This window comes from Gekko japonicus, unplaced genomic scaffold (genome assembly GCF_001447785.1).
Source record: "Gekko japonicus isolate JY-2015 unplaced genomic scaffold, Gekko_japonicus_V1.1 scaffold8, whole genome shotgun sequence".
Taxonomy (NCBI): domain Eukaryota; kingdom Metazoa; phylum Chordata; class Lepidosauria; order Squamata; family Gekkonidae; genus Gekko; species Gekko japonicus.
This window is the reverse complement of record NW_015167057.1, coordinates 1,384,996-1,398,676: the sequence shown is the minus strand read 5'-3', so window position 1 is coordinate 1,398,676 and position 13,681 is coordinate 1,384,996. Positions and strand designations below refer to the sequence as shown.

The following is a 13,681-nucleotide window of genomic DNA, read 5'->3' as shown; positions in this document are numbered from 1 at the left end:
AAATTTTGTCAATTTTTTGGGAGAAACCGGGGGGGGGGGGGGGGTTCCGAATTTTTCCAGTTTTTTTCCGGGCCTTCACATCTCTAGAACCTACCCTACTCTAGTGGCCGTGGCAGGTATCTCAATCCCAGCACCATCTCCTGTAACAGGCAGTGAGCCCTCCAAGGTCTCCGGACTTTCACAACCATGCTGCCAGTGATTAATACTTGAGCTTGTGAGTTTCTGTGGTAGGTTCACTCTTTCATGGATCGCTGCCTTGACGTGGCGAGGGGGCTTCCGTGGTTCGATGTGGCTGTGGGCTATGCCGTGGAGGGCCACCCAAGACGGACAGGCCACAGCAGAGAACTCAGACAAAACGTGATCCACTGGAGAAGGAAATGGCAACCCACTCCAATATCTTTGCCAAGAAAACCCCATGGACAGTATCAAAAGGCTAAAAGATATGACGCCGGAAGATGAGCCCCTCAGGTCGGAAGGTGTCCAATATGCTACTGGGGAAGAGCAGAGGGCAAGTACAAGTAACCCCAGAAAGAGTGAAGCGGCTGGGCCAAAGCCAAAAGGACACTCAGCTGTGGATGTGTCTGATGGTGAAAGGAAACTCCGATGCTGCAAAGAACAATACTGCATAGGAACCTGGACAAACATGAAATTAAGCATGGAGACTCCGAAGCATAACGGAAGACAGGAAGGCCTGGCGTGATGTGGTCCATGGGGTCGCGAAGAGTTGGACTCGAGTGTGAGACTAAACAACAACAACATGGTAGGTTCAATATGTTCTCTTTTAGTGAGTTATAACCCTCCCACTGTTGAGTATGATTTTTTTTTTAAATGTGGAAATCTCCTTTCCAGAAATACATGACAAGTCCAGAAACATGAGCTAATTTTGGCAGTTTTCATTCACTGGGATTGAAAATGTTCTGGTTTGAAAATCTATCAGTCCTAATGAGTACACACTATTATTTTTCATTCAGTGATGGAGATCTTCTTCCCCCTTTGAAATTTCATCAGAGCTTATTGACAAAATTATTAGAGAGACCACAGTAAAACAAAAAAAACCCCAGGAGACTGTTCTAGTTAACATCTGATTTATAAAAATTTTATTTTATTAATCATACACAACTGGAGCTTTGCATTGAAAAGACTTAAGTAGACTCCTTTTCTCTTAAATACCAATATGGATAAGACAAAATTGCCTCGGGCACTGTATCAAACTTTGTGGCTTCCCTTATGCGATTCTATTTTAGTGAAATTATCAGTCTTCTATAGGAATACAGAACAACACCCCCATCTTGCGTGTACAAGAATGATTTATCCTCCCCATCGACGGCATCTATACACCCAACACACATTATATTATAGGATTATTAACAATGGCATCACACCACTGGTTTGTTTGTTTTTTAAGTGATTTTATACCATTTTTTTCCTGATAGGTTGAATTAGTGCATTACATCCAAAAATGGAAGGGAAAAAAGAATTAATGCCAAGTCGGCGTCCCAAAGCCCGATGCAAACTGAGGCAGATGCAAGGCTAGTTGGTATATGTAATCGAAGAGAGATACTGATTGGTTACACGTTGAAAAAAAAACTGAATACAAAATACAGAAGAAATCAGCTCCCTCCCCACTCCCCATATGCATAATTGTGATTTGGTCAAAACGAGTCTTTAAAGGCCAGAGGTGTCTTGTGTCTCACTCTCACCGTTCAACGTCATACGTTCTGTTTTAGTGGTTATCAGCCAGTCCCACGCCTTGCTTTCCCAAGGACACGTCTGCATTGTATTTAAACCGGCCTCCCGTCTAAGGCTCTTTGACGGCAAGCCCTGCCGACTCAAGCGGCTTAGAATCGGCGTGCAGACGCGCCTCGAGAGTCACACCTCTTGTCCAAGGGAAAGACTGCCGTTTCCCCACCTCCAAGCAGCTGTGAGCAGATATCAAGACTAAAACCTAGTTCTGGGAAATTAAGAAGGCAGAGAAAAAGGAAAGTGGGACCAGAGCTCTGGAAAGACACACCTGCCCATAAGGAGCAAATCGCTCATCTTTCTTTTTCTTTTAAAAAGGCCACGGACAGTGGAGTGGTTATATGCAAGATTACTCCAGTTTAAGCCCCAGTGAATCAATGGGCTTTGAATAGAGTGATCCTGCACTGGGTTGCGCTGTGTCAGACTTAAAAAAAAGAAGAAAGAAATCATTATTTGTACAGAGGAGGATCGAGCAGGTTTTCTTTGCTTCCTCCATTCGACGGACAGAGAAGAATAAAGAAGAAAATATCACAGCAGCAGAAAAGAAGGGTGGGTCGGGGGAGGGGGAAAAAGAAGGATCCTGGCAGCTGTTCTTCTGTAAGCGCAATCCGGTTCAGGCGCATTCCAGTCAGGGGCGATCCAAGAAGAGCAGGAGGCGATCCCTTAGTTGCTACAACACTGCCCCCTGCTGGGCTGGCTGCTCTCCTGGAGGTCAACACCCCGATTCCTGCCCGCTGTCCCAGCTGCAGTCTGCGGTTCATTTTTGGGGAGCTTCTTGGCTGAGGAAAGAGGGGGGGGGGCGCATCTTTACTAAATGGCTGGGAAAACACACTCCACAGGACAAGGCAGGGGAGTAGCTGCTTTAGAACTGGGGGGCAAGGGGCAAGCTTTTTCTTTGGAACGCTAAACACACCACGGTGTCTCCTCCGTTAGTGACCTGTAGCACCCAGTGAGTTGTCCCAAATCAGTGTATACAATTTGGACTTCCTGCCCCAAGACAACCTCCAGTTTGGTGTCGTGGTTAAGTGCGCGGAGTCTAATCTGGGAGAACCGGGTTTGATTCCCCACTCCTCCACTTGCACCTGGCTGGATGACCTTGGGCAAGCCGTAGTTCTGATAAGAGCTGTCCTTGAAAAAGAGCAGTTTCTGTCAAGAGTTCTCTCAGCCCCACCTACCTCACAGGGTGTCTGTTGTGGGGAGGGGGAGGGAAAGGAGTTTGTAAGCCACTCTGAGACACCTTCGGGTAGTGAAGGGCAGGGTGTAAATCCAATCTCCTCCTCCTCCTTTGGCCTTCCTTCTCCACAGCTCAAAGCACCTGAGCTACTGTGCCCACCACACTTTATCAATCCCAGGTATTTCCCAAAACCCTTCTGCCACGTCCCCTACGCCGGGATCTCTTCCCACTCAGCATCCTGTCCCATTCCCCTCTACCTACTCAGCACTACCGCCCGTGCAGTTCCTCCTGTGTGTTAGACCCTTCCAAAATGCCCCCCCCCATTCCCACTCAAGTGAATTAGCACTGTCAGCATCCTGTAGTTGACCAATTCCTCCACAGCAGTTAAAGCATTTGAGATCATTCCGTGACATCGCAGCATGCCTGTCAGGCACGGGCTCCCCACCTCAACAGGCACGGCCGTTACAAAAGCAGGCCACGGAATAAGGCGAGGCAGAGAACGTTCGGCATGCCGCTTCTCCGGCCTTCTACTAACCTATTGCCATGAAGGTTTCGTTCACATTCATTGCAGTCTTTGCAGAGGTCTCCATGAACAGCAAGCTGTTGTCGTCTGCATACGCCGCGGCTTCCTGCAAGGGACACGTTTGCAAGTTAAATCTCCGCATGCAAGCTTTCTGTGTTCAGCCTGAGGGGTGTTTTCTAGGAACACTGGGGCTCGGGGCCTAGGAACAAGTGCCATGGTGGCGCAACAGCTTCAGTTGCAAAGCTCCCTTGTCCCTTCGGTTGGTGCAAGACCAATGGTCTTCAACACAGCCTGCGTGCAAGCAGAAGTGGGTGGTGAAGAGGAAGAAGAAGAGTTGGATTTGTACCCCGCCCTTCACTCGGAGTCTCAGAGCGGCTTCCAATCTCCTTCCCTTCCTCTCCCCACAACAGACACCCAGAGAGGTAGGTGGGGCTGAGAGAGTTCTGAGAGGACTGCTTTTGAAAGAAGAGCTCTGAGAGAACTTGTGACAGACCCAAGCTCACCCAGCTGGCTGCATATGGAGGAGTGGGGAACCAAACCCGGTTCTCCAGATTAGAGTCCGCCACTCTTAACCACTATACCAAACAGAGGAAGTGTTCTCTGTGGCAGAGGCTGCCTAGTATGTGCAGAACTTTTGTTCAGAGGATCCAAGCCCCAAACTCTGCAAAAAAATTCAACTGACATTTGAACTTGTGTTGATTGAAATGTGTTTCCCCCCAAAAAATGGGCACTGCCTCTCTTTGGATGCGTATTCAAAATGAGCAAAATCAAAAGCAACTGGCTGGGTAGGGGCTTATTGCACATGCTCGCTTACTATGACCTTGGTCACCATCTTTTTTAAAAAGCAGCTTATGTTAGGCTGTATGTTTCCCTTTGGTGCCTGCAAAGAATTCTTCCTTTTCTTCTTCTCTGTTTTTCTGCAGCCTGGAGCCTTTCCTTTTTATAAAGTTCTATTATTTCAGAAAAGGAAAACCGCTGCACTTCATTAGCTCCCACACTAAAAGTGCTTTGCCCAGATCTTCGTCTCCCATCCCCGTGGCTGATGAGTTCTGGCTATGAGTCAAAGCAGACAGAATTAAGCAAAACGCTTCGTATTTCATTTTGTGCTTTTAGAGAGCAGACATACATTTCCTTGCTGGCAGTCCTTGCACCAGCCCTGTAAAGGGGCAAGTACTATTATCTTTATACTGCAGATAAGCAGAGGTCTACGGGTAACACTTTGCCAACACCTAATGTGTTTATGGCAGAGACCCGATTCAAACCGAGCACTTCCCAATTTGTAGCTCTTTGCCACAAAACTGCACAAGAACGGAACATAAGAGCCCTGACCTGGATAGCCCACGCAAGTTTAATCTCATCAGATCTCGGAAGCTAAGCAGGGTCAACTGTGGTTAGTACTTGGATGGGAGACTTTCTTGGAATACCAAGTCAGGAGGCAGGCTTTATTCAGCCACCTTACTGAATATCCTCCAGGCCCCTAGTAGGGGTCAGTGACCAGAGGTTGACATGACTTCCAGGTGCAGACACAAATACAAAAAAATAGAAAACCATGAGAGCATAACAAGAGCCCTGCTGGATCAGACCAGTGGTCCACCTAGGCCAGCGTCCTGTCTCACACAGGGGTAGAGATGTGAAGGCCCGGAAAAAAACCGGAAAAATTTGGGAAAAAACCTTCCCCCCCCCCCGTTTTTTCCCTGAATCCTTTTTGTTTTTTTCCAACAAATTGGAAAAATTGAAAAAAGAAAAGAAAAAAATTGATTATGGAACATTTTATTTTAACATGATGAATAAAATATTTTAAGACAAGGTGTTCAAATATTTTCCAAATCATTTCTAATATATATATATATATATATGGTATCAGATTGATTTAATTTCTGTGCACTGAGGACAAGCAAGACCTAGGTTACAAACTGAACTCTCCAATGCAAGAACAAGATGCATTTCTTCTTTTAGGAGGTGCGATTGTCAGAAGAAAATTAAAAAGTTTCAGTTTTGTTTTTGCATGTGGATGGGTATTCTGTTTGTAATAATTGTTTGGATACACTATATTTTTAATATGCTAGTTGTGATAATTTCATGCCAAGTAAAAATGTCCATAGTCATATTTTATGTTCCTAAAGTAACAGAATTACTTTCAATCTAGAAAAGACCAAAAAAATGCTAATGTAGCATTTTTTTCAATTTTTCCAAAAATTTCCGTTTTTTTCCAGAAAAAAACCGGGTTTTTTTCCGAGCTTCAAAGTTTCTGGAAATTTTACATCTCTACACAGGGGTCAACCAGTTCCCCTGGAGGGCCAACAATAGAGAGGCCAAGGCCTTCTCCTGATGTTGCCTCCTGGCTCTGGGATTCAGAGGCTCAATGCCTCTAAATGTGGAGGTTCCCCTCAGTCACCAGGGCTAGTAGCCGCTGACAGACTGAGCCTCCATGAATCTATCTAGTCCCCTTCTAGAACTGTTTATTCTTGTGGCCATCACAACACTGTCTGGCAGTGAATTCCACATTTCAAACCCTGCATCAAGTAGGATTTCCTTTGTCTGTCCTGAACCTACTGTCCATCAGTTTCAGTGGATGCCCTCGAGTTCTAGTATTTTGGGAGAGAAAAAATTTCTCTGCCAACTCTCTCCACTCAAAACCCCCCAACAAAAACTCTCTCCACCCCATGCATAATAATTTTATAAACTTCTATCCTGTCCCGTCCCCCCAGTAATCTCTTTTCTAAAATGAAAAGTCCCAGCCTCTTTAGCCTTTACTCCTAGGGAAGGTGCTCCAACCCCCTAATCATCTTATTTGCCCTCCTCTGTACTTTTTTCCAGTGTTCTTTCTTTGACACAATCTTGTTAATGTATACTTTTCTGAGGTACCAGCAAGAAGAAATGTCAGAGGCAAGGGATTATGAAGAATTAAAGACAGGACTGCCACTATTATAATGCCTTCACATAGATCTACTGTCCGGCTGTGGTTGGAATTCTTACCCAGTTCTGGGCACCACACCTCAAAAAGAATGCTGTGGTACTGGAAAAGGAGCAGAAACGGGCAGCCGAAAATCAGCACAGGGATGGAATACTCCCTTATAACGAAAGGCTAAGGCAGGGTGTCGAACTCATTTGTTGTGAGGGCCAGATCTGACATAAATGAGACCTTTTGGGGCCGGGCCATGTGTGTCATAAAATGTAATGCCAGGTAGCAGAGATATAAACTTTATAAAGCACACAAACACAAAGGGGATTTTTTAAACTTAAAATAAAAATATGCTTAAAACATCAGCACTCTTGCAATATTTTGTTTATTTAACAGTGTCTGATAACTGACACCTCTTGCTCTCAATTATTGCATCAAAATGTCTGTGCTGTTGCAATCCTGAGTATGCTGTTCAGGGGTGTACCTGTAAGCTACAAACCGACGATGACGCAGCAGCAGCAGAACTGGAAGCAGCAGCAGAAGACAGCCTGTACAACTGCGGGCCTGACAGAAGCCCTCCGGGGGCCTGATCCGGCCCCCAGGCTGCACATTTGACACCCCTGGGCTACGGAGTTTGAGACTGTTTGTTTTAGACAGAAGGTGACTCAGGAAAGTTGGAAAAGGGTTTTTAAAGCTGCTCTTCCGTTAGTGGGCTCAGTTTAAAGTATTGGCTATCACATACAAGAACCCTTTACGGACTTGGACCCTCTTGTCTGTGGGAGCGTCTCTCCCCCTGTGCTCCACCACATCACCTTTGCTCATCCGAGCTGAGCCTTCTGCACGTGCCAGCCTGCAAATGGGCCAAATCAACTGCCCATGAACGCGCCTCCTCCACCATTGTGGCCCCCACCTCGTGGAACGGCCTGCCTGGCTTTCTACAATCTACGTAAAACTGAATTATTCAGGAGGGCTTCTCTATGCAGGCAAGAGAAGAGGAGGAGATTGGATTTATACCCTGCCCTTCACTACCCAAAGGAGTCTCAGAGCGGCTTACCATCTCCTCTCCTTTCCCCTCCCCACAACTGACACCCTGTGAGGTAGGTGGGGCTGAGAGAGCTCTTTCAAGGACTGCCCTTAAGAGCACAGCTCTGAGAGAACTTGTGACTGACCCAAGGTCACGCCAGCAGCTGCATGTGGAGGAGTGGGGAATCAAACCCAGTTCTCCCAGGTTAGAGTCTGTGCTCTTAACCACTACACCAAACTGGCTGAGGTTAGCACTGTACTAAAAAGCTTCACAAAGTTACCTGGATAAATTATTGGGGCCTGTGGGCTGTACTTGCTTTCATTCTTAATTTTAGATTCCTGACTGGCTCTTCAGTCCTATTGCCTTGCTTGTTGAATGACCTATCCTGTCGATTATATCAACTCCCTCTCTGTAATCCGCCTTGAGTCCCAAGGAGAAAGGTGGACTAGAAATAACGTAAATAAATAAATACGATTATGAATGGGGTGAAGAAAGCAGGCGGAGATCTTCTGCATCCACCTCCCGAAACACGGGGCGATTGATAATAAAAGTTCAAGACAGACTAAATGCAGGCGTGGCCAAACTCGCTTAACGTAAGAGCCACACAGAATAAACATCAGATGTTTGAGAGACACAAGACATGAACAGATATTACATGTTTTTGATGGGAAATATGCAAATTTGCTTTGTATTAACATTAAACGAGACTGCCAAAAATAATAACAAAAGTGGTAAAAGCAGATATTGATAATCCTATTTATTTACCCAATTATATTTGTAGGTGGGGGGGATTTTGAGAATGCATTTATGGTTAAAGTTGCTTTCTTTCTCTGCTCCCTCCCACTTCAAGCCTACTAGGGAGGAGAACACTGGCTGGGGAAGGGAAGACCGGTCGGAGAGGCATCCTTTGGCTCCCCAGCCACACTGCCGGGAGCCACACAATATGTATGAAAGAGCCGCATGTGGCTCCCGAGCCGCAGTTTGGCCACCCCTGGACTAAAGGAAGTCTTTCTTCAAAGAGAAATTAACTTGTACAAGGATAGTGACAAATTCGGTTGGGTTTTAAAGGGGACTTGACAGATTCCTGGAGGAGACAGCCATTCGTGGCTTTTTAGCCACCATCACTAAACAGAACTGTTCTGTGGCAGCAGATCTCCGGATGCTGGTGCCAGAGGAGGGGGGAAGGCATCTTTGGCCTCTGGGTCCCCCATGCAGAAGCTGGGTGTGCAAAATAGGATACTAAATTATAGAGCCATTTATCTAATCCAGCACACCTACTTTTATAACAGAGGAAATCTGAAAGAACACATGAAACTGCCTTACGCTGAACCAGGTCCTTGGTTTATCAGAGTCACCACACCTCAAAAAAAGATATTATAGGATTGGAAAAGGTGCATAAAAGGGCAACTAAAATGATTAAGGGTGTGGGCACACCTTTCTTATGAAGAAAGATTAAAGACGTTAGGACTCCTTAGCTTGGAGAAACGACAATTGGGGGTGACATGATAGAGGTTTACAAAATTATGCATGGGATAGAGAAGGTAGAGAAAGAAGAACTTTTCTCCCTTTCTCACAATACAAGAACTCACGGGCACTCAGTGAAATTAATGAGCAGTGGTCTTAGAACAGATAAAAGGAAGTCCTTCTTCACCCAAAGAGTAATGAACATGTGGAATTCCCTGCCACAGGAAGTGGTGGCAGCTACAAGCATAGACAGCTTCAAGAGGGGACTGGATAAATATATGGAGCAGAAGTCCATCAGTAGCTATTAGCCACAAGGTATAGATGAAACACGATGTCTAGGGCAACTGCTGCTCTGTACTCTTGGTACTTGGGGGGCAACAGTGGGAGGGCTTCTGGAGTTAAGGCCCAACTGGTGGACCTCCTGATGGCACCTGGGTTTTGGCCACTGTGTGACACAGAGTGTTGGACTGGATGGGCCATTGGCCTGACCCAACCTTGGCTTCTCTTATGTTCTTAAAGTCAGTATTGTCTACTCAGGCTGGCAGTGGCTCTCCAAGGTCTCGGGCAGAGGTCTTTCACGTCATCTACTGCCAGATCTTTTAACTAGCAATACTGGGGATTGAACCCAGGACCTTCTGCATGCCAAGCAGATGCTCTACCACTGAGCCAATGCCCCTCCCAGTTTAATCAGCTTCGAGGGGAGGTTCTGAGTGCCCTTAGGATTAATACAATTCATGCAGATATGTGCAGGACATGTGCCTGAGAATGCTGCAGCCGGGTTCGCCTCCCACCCACAATGTCCATTCCCCTCCCCACCCTCACCTGGAAGTCAACGGCTCGCTTGCTGGCCAAATCAGCCTTGTTCCCTGCCAGGGCGATGACTATATTGGAGCTGGCTTGCCGCTGCAATTCCTTCACCCAGTTCTTGGCTCGCACAAAGGTGTCCTGTAGAAGCAGGAGGAGGAAAGTTGAGCGCGGAGAGAGTGATGGACAACAGCCAGCCATTTGGCTCCCATTCCCTGTCTCAGGCGGAGCCTATCTCCAGAGGCAGCAAGTCTCTGAATCCCAGTGGAAGGAGACAACATCAGGGGAAGGCCTTGGCCTCTGTGCCCCGTTTGCTGGCCCTCCATGGAACAGGTTAGCTGCTGCACGAAGGATGCTGGAATAAATGGACCACTGGTCTGATCCAGCAGGGCTAGTCTTATGTTTTTATTTGTCTATTTGAGTGCTATTCCCCCTCCCCCCAAGTTACAGCACTAGTAGCTACACAAGTTCCAAGGCAGCCTCTCCATTGGCACAGATCTTAACTTCTGGCAACGTTAGTTCATGGTTGAAGAGGAGCCGCGTAGATCTGACGTGACCGCTGAAAGCTGTGGCAATCGTCGTAAACCAAACCGGCTTGCAAAAACGCAAGCCTGTTTTACAACAATTGCACAGGCAGTGCTTTAAGGAAGCACGATATAAAGTTCATGCTCAGACATTTAACAGGGCCAGTAAAACACAACTCACCAGGACCTACGTTCGCAGTCTGGCTTGCAAGCTTTAGAGCCACAAAGCTCGGCCAGATACTGGTCGATTCTCATAAAAGGTATTTATTTTATTGTCCCAATGAATTCTGCTCTGAGTCATACAGCCAATTGTTTTAATACAGCCTTGAAACAGTACTTCGTATGGCAGTGGTCTCCAAAATTCAGTTTTAATGCCAAGATTCCCAAAATATATTTCAAGCCGTTTTTGACTCAGTTTCAGATGGGCCCAGAATTGGATTTTTAGCTCTTAAGTAATAAAAACCTGTGCCAGCTTTATTTCTGGGCCCAAACAGAACTACCAGAAGCAAGGCTTATTCCTCACTGCGGAACCCCAGATCTGAGCTCTATCTCTTCAGGCGGTAAGGGAAGGGGCTCAGATGATCAAACACTCCTCCGTTTTAAAAATGTGCCATGCACATAGAAAGCTAGGTAGAACCTCTCTCTCTCTCTACTTTGCTTGTTTTCTGTGTACGGGCAACATTTTGTATTAAGGGCATTTCATCATGTTACACACACACACACACACAAACTGCAGAAGCATTATCTGTCAGTGATGGGGGTTCCCAACCCACCATGTCCTTCCTTGCAAGGAAGATTTGATTCCCCTGTCCCCAGACCTGGGACCCCGGAACAAATCCCCTCTTACAGTTTAACTGAAACTGTGCTAGGACTCTCACACACATAAGAACCCTGCTGGATCAGGCCAATAATCCATCTAGTCCAGCATCCTCACACACAGGGGCCAACCAGTTCCTCTGGATGGCCAACAACAGGGCAGGGAGGCCGAGGCCTTCCCCTGAAAAGAACATCAGAAGAGCCCTGCTGGATCAGACCAATAGTCCATCTAGTCCAGCATCCTGTCTCACTCAGTGGCCAGCCAGTTCCTCTGGAGGGCCAGCAACAGGGCATAGAGGCCAAGGCCTTTCTCTGATGTTGACCCCTGGCTCTGGGATTCAGAGGCTTAGTGCCTCTTGAATGTGGAGGTTCCCCTCAGCCATCATGGCTAGTAGCCATTGGCAGATTCATCTGTCCTCCATGAATCTATCTAATCCCCTTTTGAAGCTGCAGTAGAACACACCAAGAAAAGCAACAGGCTTTATTGAAAAGATCTGAAAAGTGGTTGAGGCTTAAGCATAAGGCAAGAATAAGCAAGTGCAATAAAATAACATCTGTCTTCCTATATACACTTATGTACACGAAGGCAGGCAGGTTGCAACATCGTCAAATCAGCGTAAGTAATGAAGCAGCAGGTAGGAGATGCAGCTAGATGGCCCCTGGCCCTGATCGGAACAGTGGGTGATCCTGGAAAAACTTGTGCCAGGTGGTTGTAAGCTAACTTCACACGAACCTGGACCACTGACCCCCTGATCAATATATACCAATCAAGAATGTGATGCAAGAGAGGATTCTCAAGGAAGAGCAGGAGTCTCCCCTCTCCCATCTGAGTGTAGTTAAGTCAGATCGCTTTGATATTCAAAGGTGCGATCTCAAGCTTTTCATCTTGGCTTGGGAACAGCGGAAGAGTGGTTCAGGTTTGCTATGCAACTCTCCCCATGTCATTCTTTAACACTTGGATGGCACATCAGGACACAGGCTATTGGTTTAGATTTATGAGATGGCCAAAAACCGACGTTTAAACTGTCAGGATGATTGATACAGAGGTGACCATCTCTCTTGACAACATCCCAAACACAGACTCATCACTTGATGTTCTACTCCAAAACCATCAGTGATATAATGATGGCCACAGGAATAAACAGTTTTAAAAGAGGATTAAATAGATTCATGGAGAATATCAATGGCTACTAGCCATGGTAACTGAGGGGAATCTCTACATTCAGGGAAAGTCAACCTGGGAATCGCAGAGTCATGAGGCAACATTAGGCAAAGGCCTCAGTCTCTGTGCCCTGATATTGGCTGTCCAGAGGAACTGGTTGGCCCCTGTGTGAGACAGGATGCTGGACTAGATGGACCCCTGGTCTGATCCAGCAGGGCTCTTCTGATGGGAAAGCCTCGGCCTCTATGCCTTGTTGTTGGCTGTCCAGAGGAAACAGCTGGCCACTGTGTGAGACAGGATGCTGGGCTAGATGGACCACTGGTCTGATCCTTGTGTTCTTATCAGGGGAAGGCCTCAGCCTCTGTACCCTGTTGTTGGCTGCCCAGAGGAACTGATTGGCCACTGTGTGAGACAGGAGGCTGGACTAGATCAACTATTGGTCAGATCCAGCAGGGCTCTTCTTATAGTCTTATGACTTCCCAGCCCATAACAAAAAGCAAAGCTGAGTCAGTCCCCCTTTTACTGGCAGTCCCACCCTCTAAGCCTGGGACATTGCACATTCAGCCTGGATTTCAATCCTAACCCCCCCCCCCCCCCCCCCAGAACCCCCCAAAGCCACACCCTCACCATATTTGTGATGTCGTAGACAACGATGGCCGCTTGTGCCCCTCGGTAATACATGGGCGCCAGACTGTGGTAGCGCTCTTGCCCGGCCGTATCCCAGATCTCAAACTTGACTGTTGTGTCATCTAGGCAAATGGTCTGTGTGAGGAAAGCAGCTGGAAGGAGGAGGAGGAGGAAAATGTTAGCATGAGGCACCACAAACCCTTCAGATCTCAACACCCTGTCCTTCCACACACTCAGAGATACTAGGCCTTATTACTCACATCCAAGCCCCAACACCAAACACAGGAAGCTGCCTTATACTGTGCTAGACCCTTACCCTGTCAAGGTCCGTATTGCCTGCTCTGGCTGGCAGCAGCTGTCAAGGTCCGTATTGCCTGCTCTGGCTGGCAGCAGCTCTCCAGGGTCTCCCATCTTCCACATCCCCTGCTAATTAACCCTTTTAGCTGGAAATGCCGGGGATTGAACCTGAGCCCTTCTGCATACAAAGGAAATGCACGGAGCGGCACTGACTCACAGATTCTCCCTGAGAATGACATGGCTTGTTTCTGTTGGGTAGCATTCAACAGCCAGGATTAAACAGGTGCAGAGTAACTTCAGCTGGATACTTTTTTTCTGTAGGTCTGTTACTGGGTCCCCCCCTCCAGTGTGATCAGCGCTAAGCCACAAGGAAGAATTGTGCGCAATGACACGTCTGAGCCTTCTCTTTCACCAACAATGGAGCCTTCAGCCGAACGCAACAGTAGGATCTCACACACCAGCCCAGGCTTGCCCAAGTAGATCATCTCATCCCTTTTTTTGTAGTACTGCATGTTGGAACCACTTGACATTTTCTGCGTGTAGAAGGTCAGGGCTATGGAAGCCCACAACCTTGCCTCTGGCCCCCAATAGGGAGACCCCCACACGGCAAGGCAGAAACCACCT

At 47.1% G+C, this 13,681-nt stretch overlaps 1 protein-coding gene across 1 annotated transcript in view; it reads right to left on the bottom strand.

Annotated features, from left to right (window-relative positions):
* Positions 1-1,126: 1,126 nt before the first annotated feature.
* The window catches only part of RAB5C (RAB5C, member RAS oncogene family), a 20,169-nt gene continuing 7,614 nt past the window's right edge, over positions 1,127-13,681 (bottom strand). Inside the window, exons 3-6 of the mRNA XM_015412434.1 lie at positions 12,761-12,912; positions 9,650-9,772; positions 3,450-3,543; positions 1,127-2,519 (exon numbers count right to left, since the gene is read on the bottom strand). Coding sequence (XP_015267920.1) covers positions 2,404-2,519; positions 3,450-3,543; positions 9,650-9,772; positions 12,761-12,912 — 485 coding nt within the window. The 3' untranslated portion in view covers positions 1,127-2,403. The remainder of the gene's footprint in view (positions 2,520-3,449; positions 3,544-9,649; positions 9,773-12,760; positions 12,913-13,681) is intronic.